The 27304-nt window shown below is 43.8% G+C and overlaps 1 protein-coding gene across 1 annotated transcript; it reads left to right on the top strand.

Annotated features, from left to right (window-relative positions):
• Positions 1-20048: 20048 nt before the first annotated feature.
• On the top strand, positions 20049-21901 carry LOC5578158 (cyclin-K). The gene is made up of 2 exons (XM_001663680.2): positions 20049-21050; positions 21505-21901. The coding sequence occupies exons 1-2, from the start codon at positions 20187-20189 to the stop codon at positions 21799-21801; spliced, it is 1161 nt and encodes a 386-aa protein (XP_001663730.1). The 5' UTR covers positions 20049-20186; the 3' UTR covers positions 21802-21901.
• Positions 21902-27304: the final 5403 nt, after the last annotated feature.

Here is a 27304-nt window from a genome sequence, read left to right on the forward strand (position 1 = left end):
CAAAACACATAAAAGACGCCGATGACGCTGGAATATTCGAGCAGTTTTCGTAAATACACTCAAAAATACAAACGGTCACCAAAATTAGGCCAATCGCAACTCCGAGTTCACCGGTTGAACTTCCAAAGCGAAGTTTCAATCCAGGTTTTTGAAAGCGCTAATGGCTGCCACAAACAGGCTCGATTTCTGGTAGGGACATGTCGATTTGACGTTTGGCTTGGGTCATTTTCTATTGAACGGACCCAAGCTAAACGTCAAATCGTTGAATCCCTACCAGAAAGCGAGCCTGTTTTCGGCAGCCATTAGCGCTCGTAAAAAGCTGGATTGAACTAACTGTCATTGCTCTGCCAGCTCGGAGTTCATTCATATATTTCATTCATAACGTTGAAAATGGCTAGGGCCCATTCACATATTTCATAACGCTGAAGGGGGTGGGTGGGTGTCCTCGTGATGTTACGGCTCACACATGTAAGCGATATATTTTGTGTACACGCTTGAAAAGTTATACAGAAGTGACGGAGGCTGGTAAATTTTAAAACTCGATGGGGAAATCTTTAGTGTTATTATATATTTAATCATCTTGACTATAGTCGTTGACATGAACAATATGAACTAAAAATCATATTGCTAAAATTTTATATGCGAAATCAAGGTCAGCATATGTGCAAAACAAACAAGTGTTCAATCGCTATGCACATACCTAACGTGTTAATTTTTCAGCGTGTTTGTTTATTGCTCAGTTTGCTTTCAAAAAAAGGAAATAAAATACCACAGAGTGTAAAATAAATTCAAATCGTTAAAAAAACCTGTGAGAAAATTTCCGGCCTGAACCGCTACCAGATTCGGGGCCTTTGGTGAGTTTAGGGTTTGTTCACAAATTTCATAACGCTGAAAATGGCCATTTTTGACACCCACCCACCCCTTCGTAACGCTTTATGTATGAATGTTTTACTAATTTTGTATGAACGATAATGTCATGGAGACACCCATCCACCCCCTTCAGCGTTATGAAATTTGGGAATGGGCCCTTAATCTTTATTTCCCTTAAGGGCTCACTCACAAATTTCATAACGCTAAAGGGGGTGGGTGGGTGTCCTCATGATGTTACAGCTCATATTAAATTTGAAGAATGTTTATACAAAAATCGTTACGAGGGGGTAGGTGGGTGTCGAAAATGGCCATTTTCGGCGTTATGAAATAAATTAATGAACCCTAATCGGACCAATGGAGCATGATGTGGCCTCCAACAAAGCGATCAGCCTGCACCAAGCAACGCATTCGACCTGACTTAAGAAGGTATCCGGGACCTCGTCCAGGACTGGAAATGGAAACCGACAATGCTAGCTGAATCTGCTCTCGCAGCCCCTCCCAGCAACAAATATCGCGGAAAGCTGGTTTCGTTTGCAAGGATGATCGGACTCTCGACGTTCCTGTATCATTTTATGCCGGATTTGCTGCTGTATACCAGCTAGACTGAATGATTTCCGGATCGGCGGATAGGGATCAGCATTAGACTGGCCCAGATTAGTATGGGTGAAAAATAAAGTTGTATTATTCCATGGGGCACCCCTAGGATTAAGGGTAATAGGAAGACTTCCTAAACATTTCAGCTAATTTGGTCATTCCGTGAGCTAGCGCAATTGAATTGAAGTTGATATGAGATTTTCAGCGCAAACATATGCGATCCTGTTTGGGTCGGGAAAATTGTTGATCACGTTCAATCGAACCAAGAATGCCAAAAACACTACTTGATACCATAGGGAACAATATTGTAGAAGGTTGTATGATGATTAAAATTGAGAAAAAATGTGTTTTAACTATCTGAAGTAGATTTGCTATACAGCGGGGATTCGCTGGTTGGAACACGACTGCCTTCCATCTAGCGAATCGAGCGAATCCGAATCCGTTAGTTGGAACGACTGACAGCTGGTGAAAATGCTCCAGACTAACGCATCTGGAGTGCAAATCGTCACGAAACGCACATATACATACACATTTCATTCCTTGTTGTGCGCTCTTACGAGTAGGTCGACAAAGTTCCTATCTCAGTCATACGGCACGTAATCGTACATTTTTTCGCCCACTTAAGGGTTTTTTTTTTTGCGATTATTAATCGCTGAATCGCGCAGTGATAGTGCTCAGGTGACGCGCATTCCGAAGGAAGCAGCTTACCTGTGACGGTGGACAAGCCAAAGCAGTTCCCCACACCGGTAGGACTGTGCAACTTTACCCACGACGATAGCTGCTGAGAGCTAGCAGCAAAGCATACATCACCGACGGTATCGCCGGCGAGCGATTTACCCTACGCTCCAAGGCCATCCATCCAGTCGCTCATTGTTTCGGGTGTATGGACTGAAAGCAGTGGTACCGTAGTTGAGGTAAACAAATTTTCGCATTTTTCGAGCCTTCTTCTCCGCTGATTAATAGACCATTTCCGTGAATTTTTTTAAATTGCTCATATGCTTTCTGGTAATTTACTGAACAAACTTTCCCAAGGAACCCATATGTTTTGAAGCCACTAACTATTGAAAAACAATGAAAAACTGGCGGCACGACTTTACACCCCACGGTCCCCTACACTTTATTTCTCTCCGATTTTTATCAGACCCCTTTTTCTCCTATGATTTTGTCTCCACGTTGTGGTGAATATTTGATCAGCTGATTCGGGTCAATCATGACAGATACCTTTATTTACGTTTTCATCCGCCACTTCCACCGTGGCTATATCCCGGAAACCATCTTGGAGCTGCTGCTGGTCATCAATGTTTCGGTTCCCCTCCGCAATTTTAAGGGTAATTGAGAACGCAAATGATATTGTTGCCCCCGTTTTTATTTGTCTCAAGACTCCCCGGACGCTTTCCATCGTCGTGGTTCTACTAATTTAATGGTAAAAGAGATCCAGCACGACGAAATTTTTCACGACAACGATGGGTATCCTTTTCATCTCCATCGCTTGTGGTTGCTGTGGTGCTCCGCTTGCTCCTGTTCTCTTTTGGTTTTGTGGTTCGCTAAGGGTGGCGAAGAAGATTTTGCTGAAATCCAGAAGATCACCTTCTTCGAGATCGCAAGAAATCTTTGATTGGCACATTATTCTGTTTTGGATTCCTGCAGCTTCCATTGGAATCGAGTAATCGAAACAGTATGCGTTGCATGATGAAATCTTTGTCCCCAGTTTGCCGAAGGGCACAGAGCCGAAGAGGAGCAGAACCCTTTTCATGAACTATTCTGGAGTACGGCAGAAACTTCCACCGGGAAGATGAAGGGGATATTTGTTGTGGTCGTGGAGGATTTTTCGGGGAGACCTGAGAGTGGTAAAACGGGGAAGTATGTAAGCTCCATTGGTCATATGGTTCCGGACGATATAAGCTAAGTATGCTGTTTCGCTCAGGAAAAGTGAAGAAATTCCTTGACTGAAAGGATCAAGAAATTTCCTACAGAGAGCCCCCTTTGAAGTAACATTTCTTCTCAAGTGCGTACTGCGATCAGAAAAAAGTGATTTTCTTGACCATTTCTTGGGAGAAATTTTCCACGCATCGAGATATGCGATTCCTTTTCTTGTCAGTAGCAAACCGGCAGCAGATATCAAACGGTAATTGCTACACGCAAAAAAATTGTGCGGTAAAAACTACCATTTTAGGGGGTTAACTTAAGCGCTCGCACCGGCAATTTTCAGCAGACCAGAAATGCGCTTGATTTTACCATGTCTGTAGTTGGAATCAGATTGTTGTAAATTATTTCTGTCAAATATACCAGTAATGCGGTGGGGTGTACCGAAACATAGTAACTTGGTCTGAATTTCCATGGTAGTTTTAAGAATGGGCGTAGTCAGCTAAAATAGTTATTTTTACCACAGAATTTTTTCCCGTGTAGGTATCCGTTGTGGATCTCAGATTTGTCCGTTTTGTCGTGTAGTCCGTATGTTTGATTCTTGATTTGACATTGACATTTCGTTATGTCTACAAACACTCAACGCAGGGGTGAGAATGAAAGTTGTGGAAAAATCTCCACTTTGTTTACCCACAGGGTTGAAACAACTGTGCCGCACTACTCATAATGTGGTGAATTCTCAAGTTTTCAAAAATTTATATTAAAATCAGGAGTGCATATAAATAAGATCTGAAAGCGTCAATAATCATTAAAAATAATCGTCTTTCGAAGAAAAATATAAAAATAGGGGGTAAGGTCTGACGGAAATGGTCTATTAACCCATTTAATACCAACTTTTTTTTTTTCTCAATTTTTTTTTTTTTGAATTATTATTTTGAAAAGTGATTAATTCACATAAAGTGCAAACCAATTCTTCCTTTTAGAACTTTGTACCGACTTTGTGTTTTTTTTTTTATTTTTTATTTTTTTTTTTTTAACGCCATTAGGAATAGTTTTTTCTATCACCATTCGTGTGGAGTGGAAATCCCACGATGGAAGATTCTGATGAGGGCGGGGGTCCATCGCAATTTTTTATTTCGGATGATGAAATTACTCCTCCTATCCTTCCATTCGAACAAGTTTTGTTATCTGAGGATGTGAATACCATGGAGACGGACGAAAATGGAAAATCCGCTCCGCTGAATAGCGCAGTAAACCATTTGACATGTAGCCAAACAGGATCGCTCGAATCTGCCTCCACCGCTAATCTTACATCCGTCTCCCCTGTGGGATACCCTATTATGCGAGATAATATGTTATAAAATGTACCGCTCGGTTTGCTGTCAGTTGACGTTCATCCAACCAAGTAGGCATGCACTGCCAACACGCACACCACTAATGTATGCACGCAGCAGCCCAATTCGTCCTCTTTCTTCTGTGGACTACCGACTCGACAAGACGTCCCAAGCCTCATCGTATAGTGAGTATTGACATCGATGGGCAATCCTCTACGGGTTTATTCTCAGAATTCCACAATGGCGATCCTGCCAGGTTAGCAGCAAATTATTTGCAGCTAACAATTAAAAGCGAATCGAGAGGATAATCAAATTGAGGATTGCTCAACATGTCGCACTTGGAAAAAAAAAAATTGAATCGAAAAAAAGTACTGTGTGCTGCAAGCAATGTGTGTGGAATAGCGTCGATGAAAAACATGGCGGCTGGCGTCGATGGAACATAGTGGGAAGTATTTGCCGAAGAAAATGTTCAATTTTACTTGTTGGTCTGCATCGAAACGAAATGTGCTCAAGTGTTTGTTTGGTTCTGTTTGTGCAAGATGAGTGCTAAGTGTTGATAGCGGACATGATCGTTATTTTCTCCCTGTGAATGGTGCGATGCTGTTTGACAGACGGCGTGTAGCTATTTGAAAAAAGCTGATGAAAAGAAGTTCTTCAGTGTTTTTTTTCACGAGACGGGACGCTCGGTGAATGTCGCAGATAAAGGAAACTGTCACGAGTCGGGACGCTCGGTGAATAATGCAGGCTATAGGTAATTTCCACGAGACAGGACGCTCGGTGGAATACAGAAAAAGTCAACCACAGGGTGGGATGCTCAGTGGAAATTTACAAGTATTTCGTTCACGAGGTGGGACACTCAATGAAATGCATGTCGAAATATGCCACGAAACGGGACGTTCGTAAGACTAGAAGAAAAGTCTACCTCAAGGTGGGATGCCTAGTAGAGATTTAGAAATGCTTGGTTCACGAGATGGGACGCTCGGTAAAATATTTCATTACAATAAGAATCTGCCACGTGTCGGGATGCTCAGTGGAGATTTAGTGATTTCCACGAGAACGGATGTTCTGTGGAACACGAAAAATACGAGGCTGTTCCAGGAGCCAAAGGCAGGTACATTGTAACCAAATAAACACCAGTGTCAGTGGGTTTAAATCTGATGGAAGCCAGTGTTACGAAACAATTTTACTTAATAAGCCTGTTGAAACGTTGAACCGTCCTAGAAGGGGACGAGCGTGTATAGGTGGATAAGTTTGTGGACGTGGGAATGCTATAGAGCTTGGTTGATTGACTCTTTATTATGGGGAAATTCAGCCCGAGGCTGGTTCATACCCGTCAGAGCTTGGTGACATTTGAATTCACGAACACTTGTCATACACAGTTTGTTTTTATCAACCCCGGTGTTACGGTTACTGATAGTGAATGGTTGGAGGTATCTATGGTCAGCGATTGAGCTCATGGGCACCTATGCAAATTTGCTGGTAGGCAATTGTCCCATTCAAATTAACCCCAAACAGCTGAACTTCGTTTATATTTTCCACTAGTAATTATTATGTGGTATTGGTGACATGGACGTATACGTCCACACAACCACTATGAATGGTGTTCAAAACATGGACGCCGGAGAGATACATTTTTTTGGGCAGATTGCGGAATCGAAATTACTTTAGGCGTAAGGACTAAATGATTTGGTTGAAGATGGCAAAAGTTGTCAGGCAACGACAGCCGAGACTGTCGGCGGAGTACAGGATCACACAGCGGAATACCAGCGAAGGATGTTCGGAATAGTTGAGTAGGAATTACTCGTGAGAACTACGATTTAATAGATACTTTATTCAGCGAATGAAAAACACGTCGCGCACGTAGTAGCGAACTTTTACTTGTGAGCTTTTCTCTCTAGCGAAGCACACACCATAAACAAGGTGCGTGCGCACGGAAGGTGCATACATCAAGGTTCGGCGAAAGAGGTACAAAGTATATTGATGTAAGAGGTGAACATTGTACCTTCCCACACTCCCCCTCAATGTGAACTCTCTTCACTTGAACGTTCCTCGTACAGCCAAGCAGTTCGCAGAACTCTCGGTGCTTCACGGGACCCAATGGTTTAGTCAGGATGTCGGCTTGCATTTGGTCTGTCGGGCAATACTGCAAACGAACTTCTCCTCGATCACAAAGCTCCTTTATGAAACGCTCCTTTGTATCAATGTGTTTCGATCTCCTGCTTACCCGTTCCGAGTGAACAAACGCCAAGCACCCTTGATTATCTTCCATAATGATCGTTGGTTGCTTCTGAGTTTCACCCATGTCACAAAGAAGTTGTCTGAGCCACAAAGCCTCCTGGCACGCTTCACTGAGTGCCACGTACTCAGCTTCCATCGACGACAAGCTTACACATGGTTGACGACGACTGGCCCACATAATGCAACCTCCTCCAATCTTGAACAGAATACCGGATGTCGAGCGACGACTAGCAACATCGCCAGCCCAATCTGCGTCCGAGAAAGCGGTAAGACTTTGCTGTTGCTGATCTCCTCCAAGATGTAACTGGTAGCACCTCGTTAACTTCAAATATCGAAGCACACGCTTCGCCGCAGTCCAATCACAATCCCGGGGAGCACTGAATCTTCTTCCCAGAATCGCTGCACTTGCTGCAATATCCGGCCGTGCAACGATGGCCAAATAAAGCAGCCCTCCAACCAAACTACGGTATCCAGTTGATCTTCGAACGGTTCACTTCTGTCCACCATCTTCACATATCCGGGGTCCATTGGCGACTTTGCCATTTTACATTGTTCCATAGCGAAGGCTTTCAACAACTTGTCAATATAGTTACGCAGTCCCAACTTGAACACATTTCCTTCACGCTTAACTTCAACCCCCAGAAAATGTCGCACTTCTCCAAGAGATGTCAGTTCAAAATCCGTTTTCAACTTGTCGCATATTTTGTCGATCTCCGATTCGTCCGTAGACGCAATCAGCAGATCATCCACATACACTATCAAAATCACTTTGGCACTTACAATGTCCTTGATATACAGGCACGGGTCTGCCGAGGCAGCCTTGAACCCATTCTTCACTAAAACTTCATCCAATCGCCGGTTCCAGCATCTAGCTGACTGCCGCAGCCCATAGATGCTGCGTTGTAGACGACACACGAGATTTTCCTTCCCTGGAACGACGAAACCTGGCGGCTGTCGCATGAACACCTCCTCCTCGAGTGAACCGTACAGGTAGGCCGTCTTCACATCTAGGTGACGAACGAGCATATTGCTCTTCGCCGCTATCGAAAGAAAGGTACGGAACGTTGATTGGCAAGTTACGGGTGCGAAAACATCTCCAACGTCAACTCCGGAGCGCTGAGCGTAGCCTTGGGCTACCAGCCTCGCCTTATGTTTTACGATTTGGTTCTCTTCATTCCTCTTCTCCTTGTACACCCATTTCGAACCAATAGCCTTCTTGCCTTCTGGTAACGGGACCAACTTCCAAGTTTTGTTCTTTCGATGAGATTCCAGCTCTTCCAGCATCGCTCCGCGCCACACAGGGACTTGTAAAGCTTCCTTGTGGTCGGCTGGACCTTCAACTGCACACGCGGCAAAACCTACGGCATATTCCAGGTCGTAATCTTCCAAATGACGTGGCTTTGCTCCAAGATTCGGTCTACCCGACCGACGAACTCTCGGACTGGAACTTGCTTCAGGTTCTTCGACTTCATCATCTACTTCGGCTTCATAGTAATCTTCGTCAGTTTCATCAAACACTTCTCCCTTCTCTTCTTTGAAGGGAATCAAATCGATCACTTCTTCTTTTTCTTTCACACTTTCAGTTTTCTTCTTCATTTCAGCCGATACTTCCACTGACGTCGACCCGTTGTCCATCTCGATGAAGCGAGCATCTCGGCTCACCGTGATCCGATCCGTCTCGAGATCCACGAAGCGATACGCCTTCTGCTCCATCGCATAGCCAACAAACGTTAGCTTTCTTGCTTTGCTATCCAGCTTCTTCCTCTTAGTATCCGGCACGTGGACATACGCTTGGCTACCGAAGACACGAATGTGGCTGAGATCGGGCTTTCTTCCCCACCAGAGCTCGTGAGGGGTTTTCTGGATTGACCTTGATGGCAACCTATTCTGGATGTATGTGGCGGTTAGCATTGCTTCGCCCCAGAAGCGCTTTTCCATTCCCGCGTCGACCAACATACATGTCGCCATTTCCGTCAGCGACCTATTTTTGTGTTCGGCAACGCCGTTCTGTTGCGGTGAATAGGGGGCGCTGTATTGCGATTGAATTCCTTGCTGCTTATAGAAACTGCGGAGCTCTTTGTTAATGAACTCTCCCCCTCCATCGGATCGGATAACCGATGGCTTGCGACCAAAAAGGTTCTCAGCCCACTTTACATACTCTTTAATGATCCCAGCAGCCTCGGATTTGTGTTTCAGGAGGTAAGTCACCGTAAATCGACTGAAGTCATCTGTTATGGCCATCGCGTAACGGTTTCCGCTCGGTGTCTCATTGTCCATCGGTCCACAAAGATCCGTGTGGACGATGTCCAGAATACGAGCCGACTTCCTCTCGACAACCGGATTGAACGGTAGCCTTGCCGATTTACTCTCCAAGCAACATTCACAAACTATTCTCAAACCGCAATCACTCACCTTGATTCCTGTAGCCAAGTCTTCCTTCAGAAGCCGTTCAGCAGCGGCCCAGTCACGGTGGCCGAGCCTCCTATGCCACTGATGCTGGCAGTCCACTTTATGCCGGTTTACCGACGCAGCCAACGACGTCTCTGCTACACGAAGGTAATACAAACCACCATGTCGAAATCCAGTGGCAACAACAGCACCACCAGCAGCCACAATTTCACATCCGTCATTATCGAACGATACACGGAAGTTCTTCTGTGCCAATTTTCCAACCGAAATCAAACTTGTGGAGAGTCCTGGCACGAATTTCACCTCATTCACTTCAATTTTCATGGTTTCGCCGGAACCGTCAACACCAAACACTACACCACTTCCTTCACCCAGGATTTGGGTTTTCTTGCCATCTGCCATCGTGATAAATCCACCCGAAAATTCCTCCAACGAATCGAAAAACGAACGATCGTTGGTCATATGCGCGCTGGCGCCACTGTCAATGACCCAACTGCACGATTTCCCATCACCGACGACAAAAGCAACCCCTCGCGATTCACTCTGGGCAGCTTTGGCTTTACCGGATCCACTACCACTTGCACTGGACGAATCCCCTTCCTTCTTCTGAGTGGCCAGAAACTTCCGGCAATTTCGTTTGATATGGCCGGCCTTCTTGCAGAAGTGACAAGTGCGAAAATCACCAGTCGACTTGCCTTCCGCGGATCGCATTGCCTTTTCGATCTTAACAGATCCACTACCTTTTCTCTCGAGTTGCCGATTATACTCATCAACGAGCTTCGACTTGACGACATCAAGCGAGATGTCATCGTCAGACCGACTGTCTAGCGCGGTAACTAAACCGTCGTACGAAACCGGTAGGCTCCTGAGCAGCATACAAATTTTAGTGTCCTTGTCCAAAGTTGTACCGGCTGCATCAAGGCGATCGAATAAATCATCAAACTCGCGCAAATGATTTTCGATATTTCCGTTTTCGGCGAGATTCGACGCACACAGTTTCTTCAAAAGCGAAACTCGAACGGACCGAGTCGTCTTTTGATGATAACTTTTCAAAGCGTTGAACGTGTCGCGCGCGAAAACACAGTTCTTAACGAGCGACAACTGGCTGTCTTCCAGCAACAAAATAATCGTCGCTTTAGCCTTACGATCGTTCTTCTTCCACTCTTCGGTGCGGCCTGCTTCGTCGGGGAGAGCATCTTCGACAATGCCCCACAAATCATCCCGAGCCAAAAGCATCTCCACCCGCACTTTCCACGTTTGCCAGTTGCAACCGTTCAACTTGGCGATCGAAAATTTTGCCTCACTCATCGTCACCAACACACTGCGTACGGGGTGAACAAATGCAGTTCCCCTCTTCTCACTTGCAATACTGTACCACTTTCGCTTTTCACACCAGCAGACTTGCCGGCCGTTTTCTCACCAATACACGCACACTTTTCCCCGTCGCTTTCGAACGACGCTTGCCCTGCCGATGCAGTGGCGAAGTCCCAAAAGCACTATTCGGCTCTTCCCGGCCGAATCTTCCAACTACCGAATTAATTCCTTCTTTGGCCACTTGCTGGGCTCAAAACCTGTCGGCGGAGTACAGGATCACACAGCGGAATACCAGCGAAGGATGTTCGGAATAGTTGAGTAGGAATTACTCGTGAGAACTACGATTTAATAGATACTTTATTCAGCGAATGAAAAACACGTCGCGCACGTAGTAGCGAACTTTTACTTGTGAGCTTTTCTCTCTAGCGAAGCACACACCATAAACAAGGTGCGTGCGCACGGAAGGTGCATACATCAAGGTTCGGCGAAAGAGGTACAAAGTATATTGATGTAAGAGGTGAACATTGTACCTTCCCACAGAGACTGGAATCAAATTATGACAATCCCACATTGTATTGTTGCTTCGCCATCAAACCGAATAGCACAACTGGCCGCATTTTGAAATCATTTTTCAAGCATGGTGCTGCATTCTTAAGATTCTTATTAACACAGCGCACAGTCGCTCGGAGATTGAAAGAAAATAAATTTAAAAGCAAATTGTCCTGAATGCTGCCAGAATCATAACATGACTATACATCAACACAGTTACCATTCATTAATAATTTGAAGGACTGAGGCTACCGACACATTTTTTTTTTTTCAAATTTTCGTATGTATTCCTAACTATCTTATATAGTAGATGAATGTATGATTTTGTTTTTCAACTAAAAACTTAGTTTGGATATTGGGCTCTTGCCAGCTATTTAAAAATCTGAGGTTAACGCATGGAAGAGCCGATTTGAGTGAAAATAAGTCAAAGTTAGGTTGATTAGTAACTCCGTGTAATCGGCCATCTATCATCGCAATACACAATATATCATATGCTGCTCGAGGATACAACGAAGGCAGTTTTCAATCATGATGACACAAAAAACGGCGTGTATCGAGTTTTAAAGAGTTGACAGAAATAATAACAGCGGAGAACAGTAGAAGTCTGAAATGCTGGAAAGAGTGTATTTGATAGACAATATTTCGGAAATCACCTTTTTTTTATTTAAGCAGAGAAACTTTAGTTTTGAAGATATGCTCTATACAGTAACTTTTGTAGTAATCAAATGTCTACCTGACGGAAAGAGCTGTATTATATTCTATAAACTGATCTATAGAACCTATACATGCAGGCAACTGGAGTAAATATCTAAATCGAACGCTTTATGTATCGTTTAGCATCATTCCACATCGAGTTGTCGATAGGCGCGCGATGTACGTTCGCAAGGTTCTTGGTTCAATTCGCGGTTGCCGTGGAAACTTTTTGGTTTTATAAGATAAATTGAAGTTATTTCCCCGGGATGGCATTTTTTTTAGAGAAGGAGTGGGATGTGGGATACCCTATTATGCGAGATAATATGTTATAAAATGTACCGCTCGGTTTGCTGTCAGTTGACGTTCATCCAACCAAGTAGGCATGCACTGCCAACACGCACACCACTAATGTATGCACGCAGCAGCCCAATTCGTCCTCTTTCTTCTGTGGACTACCGACTCGACAAGACGTCCCAAGCCTCATCGTATAGTGAGTATTGACATCGATGGGCAATCCTCTACGGGTTTATTCCACATCCCCTTCAACTTCTGGTACTGTGCAAGCGACCCCCCGCCGCCGAGCTTATCCACCCGGATCTAAGGGTCCCTTTCTGGTTTTTTTTCGGCCCAAAGGAAAACCGTTAAACAAACTACAAATTGAAAAAGATCTGACAAAGTCGTTCCGAGGCATAATCGAGGTCGCTTCTCCCAGCCGTGACAAATTGCGCATCACAGTGAGTGATCGCGAACAGGCTAACAAGATTGCTGCCTTTGAGCTGTTTTTGATGGAGTACCATGTTTACATCCGGAGCGCTACGGTAGAATGCATAGGTGTTGTCACCGAACCCTTTTTGACACGTTCCGACATCATGTCTGGAACTGGGGGGTTTAAAAATCGTGCCGTTCCTCCGGTTCAAATACTTGATGCGATCCAAATGAATCACGTGTCACCGGATGGCTCAAAAAAGCCGTCAAATTCATTTCGAATTACTTTCTCTGGATCAGCTCTCCCGGATGTTCTTGTGATTGGTTTACTTCGATTACCTGTGCGTCTTTATGTTCCGACGGTTATGCACTGCGAAAAGTGCCAACAGCTGGGTCACACCTCATTGTACTGTTGCAATAAACCACGTTGCAACAAGTGTGGCGAGCAACACATCGAGGGTTCTTGTACCAAGGATCCAAAGTGTGTGTGCTGTGGGCAGGCTCCACATGAGCTCGCGGCATGCCCGAGGTACATTGAAAAAGAGCGACATACCCTGCGCTCTTTGAAACAGCGGTCGAAGCGATCTTATGCAGAAATTTTGAAAAAGATCTCTCCGACTGCTGCACCATCAGCCTCTTCAAACACTAGCAACAACATCTTCGCATCTCTGCCGGATAATGATCAAGGCTCTGGCTCTGAGGATTGCGAAGTGTACACAATAATTGAAACAGGTTCGAAAAGGAAACGTGCTGCTACAAAGCGGCACTTGCAACAGCAGGCTTCTAAGAACGTACCTGTTGTTCAACAAACGCATCAAAATCCTCTGGAAAAATCAAGAAGTGCCGGAAATACCAAAAAGACTTCACCTCCAGGCTTCACATTCTCGTCTGGAGACTTCCCGTCACTTCCGGGAGCATCAAAAACCCCAGATGCCCCAATTTTTCGCTCAGAAAACCAACAAACCTTCCGGGGAAATCGGCCAAATCAGGCCGAGGCTTCTGGAAAAATGACTCTTTCTGGGTTAGTGGATATCATCTTCGAAACGTTGGAAGTCTCACCCACCATTAGAAGTCTTATCAATATGATTCTTCCTTATTTGAAACCTCTTCTGAAGCGATTGGCTTCAAGTTGGCCGATTCTTGACTCGTTCATATCTTTCGATGGATAATTTAACCAACGAGGTCGGGGATATGATCGAAGTACTACAGTGGAATTGCAGAAGCATTATCAAAAATATTGACGCGTTCAAATTTTTAGTTCACAGCAGCCGCTGCGACATATTTGCTCTTTGTGAAACATGGCTCACTTCAGATAAAGACATCTCTTTCCACGATTTTAACATTATCCGCCTGGATCGAGGGGATGGGTATGGAGGAGTACTCTTGGGGATCAACAAGCTTCACTCCTTTTATAGAATTGATTTCCCCCCGATGACAGGCATTGAAATAGTTGCATGTCATTTTACAATCCGAAGTAAAAGTATTAGCATAGCCAGTGTATACATACCGCCGAGTGCTAAAGTATCTCGCCGAGACCTTTCGGCTATATGCTGCGCTATGCCAGCGCCGTGGTTGATCCTAGGAGATTTTAATTCTCACGGTACAGCCTGGGGGTCACCGAAGGACGACAATCGCGCAACTATGTTGTATGACCTCTGCGACTATTTCAACTTGACAATTTTGAACTCAGGGGAAGCAACGAGAATAAAACCTCCAGATGCTCCAAGTATGTTAGACCTCTCAATCTGTTCGAATTCACTATCATTGGATTGCACGTGGAAAGTGATTCAGGATCCCCATGGTAGTGATCACCTGCCAATCAAAATTTCAATTACCAATAGTTCGTGTCAAGCTCGCCAGATCGACCTCGCTTATGACCTCACGAAACATATTGACTGGGGAAAATACGCCGAGTTGATCACCGATGGCGTGCAGTCGGTTGAGGATCTTTCTCCGTTGGAAGAATATCGTTTCTTATCCGGGTTGATCATTAACAGTGCTCTTCAAACTCAGCGTCGCGCAATACCGGGAGCATCAATACGTCGGCGGCCGCCCACTCCGTGGTGGGACGACGAATGTACCGGAGTTTACCGAGAAAGATCCACCGCGTTTAAAGCATACCGAAAACGCGGCGTACGAGATAATTACGAGCGGTACACCTTACTCGATCGTAAGTTCAAGAGTCTAGTGAAGGCGAAAAAACGCGGTTATTGGAGAAAATTCGTCAACGGATTATCACGGGAGACTTCTATGGGAACGCTCTGGACGGTTGGTAAAAGAATGCGCAACGCGTCGTCAGTTAACGAGGACAGAGAAAGCTCGCCTCGATGGATTTTCGATTTCTCGAAGAAAGTCTGTCCGGATTCCGTTCAAGTACAGGCGATATTTCGTGAATATTCAAATGAAAGAACTGAAATGGATTCACGCTTTTCAATGGTAGAATTCTCACTCGCTCTCCTTTCATGTAACAATTCAGCTCCAGGAATGGATGGAATAAAATTTAATTTGCTGAAAAACCTCCCAGACGTCGCGAAGAGGCGCATATTGAACTTATTCAATGCATTCTTGGAAAGCAACATTGTTCCGGATGAATGGAGACAAGTGAGGGTTATTGCCATTCAAAAGCCTGGAAAACCCGCGTCGGACCACAACTCGTATCGTCCGATTGCAATGCTGTCGTGCCTACGGAAGCTTTTCGAGAAGATGATCCTACATCGGCTCGACAAATGGGTTGAATCGAATAGCCTTCTATCAGATACGCAATTTGGTTTCCGCAGAGGTAAGGGGACGAGCGATTGTCTTGCGTTGCTTTCTACAGAAATTCAACTGGCCTATGCTCAAAAAGAACAAATGGGCTCAGTATTCTTGGATATTAAGGGGGCTTTTGATGCAGTTTGTATGGATGTCCTTTCATACAAACTCCACGAGTGTGGACTCTCCCCGATTTTGAACAACTTCTTGTACAATTTGTTGTCTGAGAAACACATGAACTTTTCTCATGGAAACTCAACAACTTCACGAATAAGTTACATGGGTCTCCCCCAGGGCTCATGCTTAAGCCCCCTGCTTTACAACTTTTACGTTAGAGACATAGACGATTGTCTCATGGAAAATTGCTCGCTAAGACAGCTTGCAGATGACGCCGTTGTTTCTGTTACAGGACCAGAGGCGGACGACCTGCAAGGACCTTTGCAAGATACTCTGGACAATTTGTCTGCATGGGCTGTAAAGCTGGGTATCGAATTCTCTCCGGAGAAAACTGAGCTAGTTGTCTTTTCTAGGAAGCGTAATCCAGCAGAACTAGAGCTGCAATTTACGGGTAAGGCACTCACTCAGGGTTTATCGCATATGTATCTAGGGGTCTGGTTCGACTCCAAGTGCACCTGGGGAAAGCACATTAGGTATCTGTATCAGAAGTGCCAACAGAGAATCAACTTCATGCGTACACTCACCGGAACATGGTGGGGAGCCCACCCGGAAGATCTGATAAAGCTATATCGAACGACAATACTATCGGTTTTGGAATACGGTAGCATTTGCTTTCAATCCGCCGCGAGAACTCATATCCTGAAGCTGGAGCGTATCCAGTATCGATGTCTTCGGATCGCGTTAGGCTGCGTGAACTCGACTCACACAATGAGTTTAGAGATATTAGCAGGTATACTGCCTTTATCAGATCGTTTCGTGGAACTGTCGTTTAGGTTCCTCATCCGTTGTGAGGTGCAAAATCCTTTGGTAATTGGCAATTTTGAAAAGCTAATCGAACGAAATCCTCAAACAAAGTTTATGACACTGTACTATTCGTACATGGCTCTGGAGGTTAACCCTTCTTGGAATGTCCCCTATCATGGTTGCTTCTCCAACTTCTCTGATTCTGCTGTAGTTTTTGATCTGACCATGAGGCATGAAATCCGTGGAATTCCAGATCAGCTCCGATCGGAGCACATTCCCAAAATTTTTGCAAGCAAGTTCGGTCACGTCAATTGCGACAGAACGTTTTACACTGATGGGTCAAAAACAAATGATTCCACTGGATTTGGTGTATTTAATGAATTTCATAGCGCCGCCCATAAACTTCAAAATCCTTGCTCCGTATACGTCGCAGAACTAGCGGCTATACATTATGCATTAGAGCGAATTGCCTCTCTTCCCTCTGATCAATACTTCATTTTTACGGATAGTCTCAGCTCCATAGAGGCTATTCGATCAATGAGGCCGGTAAAGCACTCCACGTATTTCCTCCGCGAAATACGATCTAAACTGAGTGCTCTATATAATCAATTATATACCATCACCTTTGTTTGGGTCCCTTCTCATTGCTCCGTTCCGGGCAATGAGAAAGCGGACTCACTTGCTAAGGTGGGCGCTATGGAAGGCGATATTTATGACAGACAAATCGCTTTCAACGAATTTTTCTCAATTGCTCGTCAGCAAGCCTTGATCAGCTGGCAACAAAAATGGGATGCAAGAGAATTAGGCCGATGGTTACATTCCATTCTCCCACAGGTAACAAAGAAACCATGGTTTAAAGGATTGGACTTCAGTCGAGACTTTATCAAGGTCATGTGTCGACTGATGTCCAATCACTACGATCTAGGCTCGCATCTCCATCGAATAGGGCTCACCAATAGCAATCACTGTAGCTGTGATGCAGGCTATCAAGATATTAATCACGTGGTGTGGGAATGCCCTGAATACGACTTTGTCAGATCTGTTCTTAGTGCATCTCTCAGAGCCCAAGGGAAACCAGAAAAGGAAGACATTAGAGATGTGTTGGGTAAGCAGGACCTTGTGTATATGGAGCTTGTGTACAATTTTTTGAAGCAAGCCGAAATCCATATTTGATTCCTCCGTCTTGTCGTTTGTTCCTCCACCTTGTGCCCCCTCGAAACTCGCTTGTTGTGTCGTTACAGGTTTTCGGTTTGTCCACTCGAAGTTTAACGAGCAGCAAAGATGCCAGAATACCACGCTGCTGAAAGTCAACGGAATGATTCCTCAATCCTATCCTTCCCTAAAATATTGTTCTCCTTAACCTCGACTAAACCGCGAGTTTTACGGTTCCCCGAAGCTAACCTTAGATATTAAGAATCAAAACGAAATGTAAAAAAGATTTCAAATGAATTCGGCTCCGTTATGCCTGCTGGCGCTTGAGCCTTGTAAATAAATGAACAAGTAAAAAAAAAAAATATACATACACATTTGTTCTATATATGGAGACTTCAATGCGACGATACTCAGATGCCAAAGTCAGTTTGACATCTTCTCTTGACATTCGAGTGCTTTTTAGTTGGATTTTTTTCCAACCAGCGAACACCCAACCATCGAGTCATTCCATGTAGCGGAACCCCAACGAGCGAATCCCCACTGTACTGCTTAGTATTTCTTCAATATAGCTGGGTGGTAGCCTGGCATAAACCAATAATTTCATATACATTATTCCTTTTTCATGAAATTTATGGTTTAACTAAATCCAAACTGTTTGCCTTATAGGAAATTGGACAAAAAATGTACAATTTGTCGACTAATTGGCAAACTGTAAACGAAAAATTTTGTTCTCCACGTTGTTATTGCCCAATAACAATTTCCCGAACGGTTAAAATCATTTCCCGTAGGGTTAGCTTATTGTTAGGTACAATGCTATTTGAAACGATTCTGAAACAGTCGCGAATGGCTGTGCACACTACGGGAAACAGTAATAATATTGTTGATAGTTATCCGGGTACTGTTTGCTTTTCATAAACTATGATCAATTTTGTAGTTTTGGGGATATGAATCCTGTTCTATTGGACAGAAATGAACTGAAAGTGTATTAGCAAGCCTGATGTTAACTAGCGTATGATCCGATAGATCAACAAATGATCGATATTATATAAAACAAAAGTATTTTGTATCTAAGTATCTAACAGTATCAACGTTGCTCTAACACTCAAGAGCAAATTGTCAAACTTTATGACCGATTCAATAAATTGTTTGCTTTCCCATAGTAATTCCCATACAAACTTTGGAGGGCATGTGCATGAGCTCAAATTTTGAGAGGACACTTAGAATTTGATCTAGAATTGAATGAGCGATATGGGGCAAAAACAATTTTTTGAACCACCCAGACACAGCAAAAATTAACAACCAGAAATTCAAAACCTCAGCACACTTCGGCACACGGGGTACAGAATGAGTTGAGCTGAATTTCCGAGTAGACCGTGTTTACTCTTTAATGCCTAATATCTACATCCTAAGTAGAGCGGTCAAGTACAATTTGTTGCTAATTGGGTTGTTTAGTAATGAAAAATTCACAGTTCATTGTAGCTTGATCGAAAGAGCACATTTTTCTAAGTGTAACACGATTTTATTGCGCTTCAATATCTTAATTTTGATTTAGTAAATGATTGAAAAAAATTTCATTACGTCGACTCATTGACATTTCAATTTACATAATGACAGCTCGTCCCGAAGTAAAATTTGCCGAGGGGTGATTCAAACGCGATTTCCCTACTTAATTCAAACGTGTTTTAAAAATAGTTCCAGGGCACGGAAAATTATGAAACTTTGGATTCTGGCTCAGTTTGTAACGTAGAATCAGAATATGTCAAAAACAGGATACCCCTAAACAAGCCAATTACCAAAGTAATTTTGATAGCTGATTCAGAATGAGCGAAGTGTCACTTTTACTTGCGGAATAATTGAGCGGCACATTTTCACGTACGGAAAAATGACAGCTCCATTTGATTTGTACAGCAGCCGTTACCAATGTTACGAAATCAGCTCTACTTGTCAACTGGATACAGCTCAAGTAATTTGTACAGTTCTCGCATACTCTGAGATAGGGTGATCAAAGTATTTTGGACAGACCGTTACGCGTATATAATTTGGCCATTTACGGCAAAATCAAATGGAAGTGGCCAAATTATATACGCGTAACGCTCTGTTCAAAATACATAAAACACCCTAACGCCCTAAAAGCCATTGGTAGCCACGTGTGTAGCTCGTTGTTTCTGAGCAAAAGAAAGAATAAGCATTCAAACCAACATCACGGGCAGGTAGATAATGATCCTTTCTTTCCCATAGCGTTGTTAAATAACATGAAAATTCATTCAAGTTCTTAGAAACAACGAGCTACACACATGGTTACCAATGGCTTTTAGGGCGAGATCAGAAGTTATGCGAGAGTTGAAGTATTTCTTGGCCATTACTTGTCCTATCCTTTTGCACAGTACTTACGAAGTGGAGACTACCCATAAATGTGGAGAGGCACTTCTAGCGGAAATGGGTAAATTTTCACCCATTAAAGGGTATTCAACAACCGTGAAAGGAAAACACGAAGTTTGAATTTTTAATTTTACCAAAGATTTTTTTAAATGTGTAGACACTGCAACTGCTCGATTTGGCTTTCCTGATAAATTTTCCGTGCATCATCAATCCAACGCCAGTTGCTGCATGGGCTCAACGATCTTCGCTTTTGCACCGAAAGTGACCCCAAAAGAAAACGTCAAAAAATACTCCGCGCATCCAGTGTTTTGATCCGCGAGCTTCGTATGTTTACCTTTTCGCACGGTTCCGTCGCCGTTCCGCGTTCAGTTTTCGCGACTTTCTGCTTTTCCGCCGCGGAGGTAAATCTAGAGCATGCCCAACTGGTACTACGAGAAGAAGGACCTCCGGAGCACGCCCTCGATCCGGGATGGAATCGACTTCGAGACGGAGCGCCGCTACCGGAAGGAAGGCGCTCGCTTCATCATGCAAACCGGCACCTCGATGGGCTTGGGCCACAATACGGTGGCCACTGGAGTTGTGTACTTTCACCGGTTCTACATGTTCCACTCGTTCAAGACCTTCCCCCGGTATGTGACCGCTTGCTGTTGTCTGTTTTTGGCCGGGAAGGTCGAGGAGACCCCGAAAAAGTGCAAAGACATCATCAAAACGGCCCGGTCGATGCTGTCGGATCAGAAGTTTGCCTCCTTCGGGGATGATCCCAAGGAGGAAGTTATGACTCTGGAACGGATCCTCCTGCAAACGATTAAATTTGATCTGCAGGTTGAGCATCCCTATTCGTTCTTGGTCAAGTACGCCAAGTGTCTCAAAGGGGACAGTGCCAAGCTCCAGAAGATGGTCCAAATGGCGTGGAACTTTGTGAACGATTCCCTGAGCACCACGGTGTCCCTCCAGTGGGAACCGGAAATCATCGCCGTGGCCCTCATCTATCTGGCCAGCAAGCTGAGCAAATTCACCGTGGCCGACTGGGCCGGAAAGCAGCCGGAACACCTAAAGTGGTGGGACATGTTCGTCCAGGACGTGACCATGGAAATCCTCGAGGACATTTGTCACCAGGTGTTGGATCTGTACCAGCAGCCGAATGCGCCGGAATCGCCACCGGATAGTCCGCCACAGCTGCCGCCCAGTAAGTCGTCTCCGCCGATGAAACGGGCCAATATATCGCCGCCGCTGACGGGGAAAACCTGTTCGCCCACCATGAGCAATCCGCCGCCGAAGGTAAGTACAATGCAGCAACGTCAGCCTCGGTGGCCATATTGCCCCGTTTTACCCTATAGTTTTTTTTATTAATTGATTAAAAACTAGCTTTTTCAACTACGTTTTCTGAATCATCGCATAAAAAATAAGTAGATGAAAAACCGAATTTAGCACTATACCATTTAATTTCACTAGAGTTTGTATCATTCGGCAGATACACGTATTTCGACCTCAACTGGTACACGACACTGAAGTCGGCTTTACAGTTGAGGTCGAAATACGCGTATCTGCCAAAGGATACAAACTCTAGTGGAATTAAATGGTATTATAGTACTAAATTCGGTTTTTCATCTTCTTATAGATATTTCATTAAACAGCTAGAAGATTTATTAGCATAAAAAATAATATTCAGCTCATCGAGTTCAAAAATGCTGTAAACATGAGAAGAAATTAATCGAAATTTTCCATCTTTCAGACCACGGCACCGCCCCCACCAGTCGAAATAGAAGCAAATCCCATTCCCAAACACATTACCACGGACAATTCATCCCACGGTGGAAACTACGGAGCGTATCCCATCTATCCCATTCATCAGGGGCCACCTCCTTCGCAACCGCCGCCGTACAATTCCGGAGTTCCTCCACCATCTGGTCCAATTCCTCCGCCTCAACCCTGGCAGCATTATCCTCATCCGCACTCGAATAGTGGTTACTACCCGCCGCCTGGATCCGCTGGAGGTGGAGGACGGAACAATTACTATCCGCCCCAGTGAGAAAGGCGATTTGCGCGCTCTTCAGAAGAAGGACATTTATTTGTAGTTTGTCACAATCTATTTAGTAAGTATGGAACATTATACAATGAGTTATCTGAAAGCTCTTGGTTGTTGATAGTTATTTCTGAAAGAAAGTTCTTTCGCTGGCTATATGACTGCCATTTATAGTACTTAGGTACTTAGGTTTTTGTGAGGAGGCTGACCTAACCTGGGGTCACCACAAGAATTATATCATTAATTCGATAAAAAGCCCATATATTTTGCATTGTAAATGTTACCTTGCATTTATACAATATTTGTCCAGCAATGAGCCATTTGAACAACATTGGGCCTTGGATACGTGGCGGAAAAGAGACCTACGCGACCGTCCTCCAGAGCGGAAAAGCTGACACGAGCTAAGCTCCGCGATCAGGAGGACATGGCAACAGTGAAGAGGCCAACAAAGCCAAGAAAAAAGTGCCACGGGATAACCATGCAACGTTTCCACAGAAACCTCGGCCGCTGTTTCTCCGAGATAATCGGTTGCTCTTCTTCAGTCTCTTGCCTGAGGCTAAATAAGGACGACCGCTAAGCACGATCCCACAGCCTTTTGGAATTTTATTCGAAATCGCAAACACTCAACTCGATTTCCTGCTGAAATGACTAACAAAAAAAACTATTGTTAGCTGCCCTGAAGATGTTGCTAATATGTTTGCCGACTGCTTTAAGAACGTGTACAGTTCGAATCCACCAACGTTTCCATCGGACAACCTCAGAAATTGCTCAACTTATGATCTGAATCTCGCGCCTTTCGATATTTCGCGGCAAGATGTATATTCAGCTTTGAAAAATCTGGACGTAACCAAAGGGGCTGGTACTGACAATTTGCCGCCGATAGTCTTAAAAGAATGTGCAGAATCGTTGCAAATGCCGCTGGAGATTATCTATAATAAGTCGCTTCGTAATAGCACTTTTCCGTCGATATGGAGAAAGCCTCAATCACTCCTTTCAAAGCTGGTTCTTCTCATGCTGTCGAAAACTACCGTGGCGTTTCAATTTTATGTTCCGTTGCTAAAGTTTTTGAAGGTTTAGTTCACAATGTTCTCTACGCTGCATCTACCCCAATAATTTCGGAACTCCAGCAAGGCTTCGTCAAAAAGCGATCAACGACAACTAACCTTATGATGTTCACTAACTTCCTATCGACAGAAATCGAAAAAAGGAGCCAAGTAGATGCCATATACTTCAATTTCTCCAAAGCGTTCGACAAAGTGCCACGCGAACTAGCAATAGCGAAGCTAAGACACTTGGGCTTTCCGGATTGGATACTCCGTTGAGGTTGCGATCGTATCTGACGCAACGCGTAGCATTCGTCAACATTAACGGCACACACTCTAGCGTTTTCTCTATTGCTTCTGGTGTTCCTCAGGGAAGCGTTCTGGGGCCACTTATTTTCATATTGTTTATAAACGACCTGTGCTTCCGACTGAAATCGGGAAAGCTATTCTACGCTGACGATTTAAAAATATACAGAACTATAGCATCTCATCTGGACTGCTGTGCGCTACAAGCAGATATAAAAGAACTCGAGCTGTGGTGCATGGAAAACGTCATGGAGTTGAACATCAAAAAGTGTAAGTCCGTTATATTTTCCCGTCGACAATCGTGCATCGAATTTAGATATTCGATTGGATCAGAACCATTGGAACGCGTTGAGTCAATCCGAGACTTAGGTGTTATTCTGGACAGTAAACTGCGGTTTAATGAACACGTCAATGCTACAACTGCGAAGGCGTTTGCAGCCTTAGGATTTGTTCGACGAAATGCTAGCTGCTTCAAGGACATCTATACTCTCAAGGCGTTATATTGCTCGCTTGTTCGTAGTATTTTGGAGTATGCTGTATGTGTATGGTCTCCACAACATACTACCCACCTTATCCGGATTGAAAAGGTCCAGCGTAGCTTCATCCGCTTCGCCCTTCTGCAGCTGCCATGGTCGGATCCGTTTAACTTGCCTGATTACACGTCACGCTGCAAACACTTTCTTCGAGACGCAGTAACCTACAAAGGCTTTTTATGTTTGACTTGATCAGAGGAAATCTTGACTGTCCATCGCTCCTGCAAAATGTTTCGTTCTACGCACCAAACCGACATCTGCGACAACGTGATTTGCTGCTCATTAGACGGCATAGAACTTCCTATGGCTTCAACAATCCGTTATGTGTATGTTCTCGATTATTCAATAGTGTGAGTGACTTGTTGGATTTTAATGTATCCAAATCTGTGTTTAAAAATAGAATTAGAGTTTTAGAGTAAGAGACAGTCTGGGGAATCGTACTAGATTCAAGACAGTGAATAAATAAATAAATGAAGGGTGGGATTATGAATATGTTGCTATTTAATTTAAATTATCACCTATATGGATTAGTATTATGCGTTTTACATAGTGTATTCTGTGCTTTTTCGGCTTTGGTGACTTTCAATAGATACCGATATGGTTTTTTCGCTGCTGGTCTTTTTCGTGCTGAGATTGCAAAGAGTTTAATCCTGCCTAGTTAGGTAGTGGCTACGGTTAGGTTAGCTCAGATCAATCTTCAGCATAAAAGAACAGCGACGATCAATCTTTGCAGACTCATGAAAAATGGTACAGCCCAAGTGGCGATAGTTCAAGAACCCTACTTTCGTAGAGGGAACTTCTATCTAGGTAATCTTGTGGACCCAGTTTTTGCTACAAACTTGAAATGGCAAACTCGCGCTCCATGCCCATGCGTGCTCGTTAATAAATCAATCGTTGCTACACTCATTGCTGAGTTAAGTCCCAGAGATGTATGTGCTGTCACAATCGATGTTTCTGTTGGTGACCTCAACAGGAAATACGTCTATTGTTCGGTATATTTGCCACATGATGAACCATCCCCAACGGATGATTTCAAACGAGTTGTCGTACACTGCGTAACAAAAGGCCTTCCGCTGATTGTGGGGATTGTGGGCAGTGATGTCATTGCTCATCACATCATCTAGGGCAGCTCAGAATTCGAGAGGCTCCAGTCTGATGGAATACTTAAGTAGTACAGAGCTTGGATTACTTACCTTCATGGTGTCTAATAGAGGAGAAGTGTTAGACATAACGCTCTGCTCGAATAGAATCAGTAACGAGTGTTGGAGTGTGCAATGATTGTGCCTCGTATGCGCAACACTGGACGAATGACGCATGCGTCGATAGAGCAGTCGGCGAGCGCGCCAAATATAAAAAAGAGAGGCAGAATGGAAAGTTTTACCATTCATCCGTAATGCGATGTTGGTGATGTTCGATCTGTACAGACGTGTGTTTAGTAAATTTCTCTTGCGTACAGTAGTTGATTTAGTTGTTTTTCTTTCCTATCGAAATCATGGTTCCGCGTTCCGCTTCAGTAATCCTGTTCTGCGTTGTGGTGTGTCCATCTCTGCCCAACAACGAGTTGACGAATTGGCATGTATCAGATGAGGAATCATTATCTGATCATCGCTACATCTTCTTTGAACATTCAAATGTAACTGCGCAGACTTTGCGTTTTAGGAATCCCCGGTCAACAAATTGGCAACTCTACACTGATTTGGTTGCGACCAATCTTCATGGATACTCTCCGTCCATTGAAAATCCAAGTGATTTGGATGCCGTTGATTCTACAACATCCTACATTATGGAGGCTTTTGAAGAAGCATGTCCTCTGCGGTCTGTGAAGACTACAAGAGGGACCCCATGGTGTAATTCCGATCTGACTAGGCTCAGGTAACAATGTAGAAGAAGTTCGAACAGACGCCGTTCAGCTGGATCAGAGTCGTTCAAGTTGGCTCGCAAGGCTTACAAGAAGGCTCTTCTTTCTGCTGAACGATCCGGTTGGACAAAAACCTTTGTACAATTGTTTCCAGTTTAAGTGAAGTCAGTCGGCTGAGCAAAATCCTAGCAAAGTCTAAAGATTTCCAAGTGAACAAAATTCGATTACCTAATGGTGACTTTACTTCTTCTGATGAATAAGTTTTAGAATGTTTATTCAATACACACTTCCCCGGATGTGTGGACATAGCATCTACGGATGAACCCAATATCTTTTCATGTAGTTACGAGTCTCTAGGCCTAGGCAGTATCGTAACTACTGAATCGATTCAATGAGCACTTAATAGTTTTGCTCCTTTCAAATCTACAGGAGCGGATGGGGTTTATCCTGTTCTGCTCCAAAGGGTATTTGAATTTATCAAACCTATTTTGAAAAAGCTACTTGTAAGCAGTTTTGCTAAAGGATATTGTCGCACCGCCACCAAACCGGATCGCGCCAGTGAGACTCGCGACGCGCCTAAACTTGCCGATTTTTGAAATCAGTTTTTTAGTGTGGTGCTGCATTCTTACGATTTTCATGAACACAGCGCACTATTCACATATTAGCTGCGGCACACGGGGCCCGAGAAAACAATAATTTTAAATAAATCATGGTCTTGATTTCTACCGGATACATAATATATTCCCAGATCCCTTTTCATGTGAATTAACATGCTTACCAATCTGGAAAGTCCACAGTGACTCTTTTACACAAAGTTGAATACGATATCGAGAAAGCATTCGCTCAGAAGCAATCCTGCTTTGGTGTTTTCTTGGATATCGAGGGTACCTTTGATAATATGTCTTTCGATGCCATATTGGAAGCCGCACGAAACCATGGGCTACCTACAATGATTACCAATTGGATCCATCAAATGCTCAAAAACCGACATCTCTTCTCGACATTGCGTCAAGCAGCGATTCGAAGATTGAGTGTTTGCGGATGCCCCCAAGGGGAAGTCTTGACACCTATTAATTTAAAAATTGGGTCCATTAATGAACCTTGACACTTTTGATCATGTATGTCGTTTGCTTAGTCGACAAAAACACCAGGGGTTCTAGTTTTAACACTGGGGTTGTTCTTATCTGACATTCCGGAAGGGACATAGACAACAAAATATACCCAAAATTTGAGTTTAAGCCAAAGGATGTAACCAAAGTCAAAATAAACATAAAAAATGTTGTTTGGTGTCTAACAAACGAAAAAAATTAACCTTCCGGTTGTCGCACGGTTTGCCACTGTCAGAACCACCTCGCTGCTGTTGTGAACGAAAAGCGAGGTTTTTCACCAATGTTGTACAAAATACAACAGCGCGTCTATTGAAGTGTTGAAAATTGAGTAAACATGTGGTTTTGGCTTAAGTTTAAGCGTTTGGCACTAAACTCGGGACTGGGCTTTAGGACCCTATTAGTCCTTATTTCATTTATTTGTCAAACTTTTCAGGAATGCTCATGACAACTAATACAAGAACATCTACATCAGGCTGTAAAAAATCTGTATACATCATTCATACGGAACTTCTACAGCCTGATGTAGATGTTGAATTATGGGTAGGACAATAAGGCCCTAAATCCCTGTCCCAATTTTAGTATCAACCGCTTAAGTTTAGGCTAAAAACACATGTTTACTCAATTTTTGTATAATTTTCGTTGGTTTAGGTCCAAAAAACG

The sequence above is a fragment of the Aedes aegypti genome, chromosome 2, assembly GCF_002204515.2.
Source record: "Aedes aegypti strain LVP_AGWG chromosome 2, AaegL5.0 Primary Assembly, whole genome shotgun sequence".
Lineage (NCBI taxonomy): Eukaryota > Metazoa > Arthropoda > Insecta > Diptera > Culicidae > Aedes > Aedes aegypti.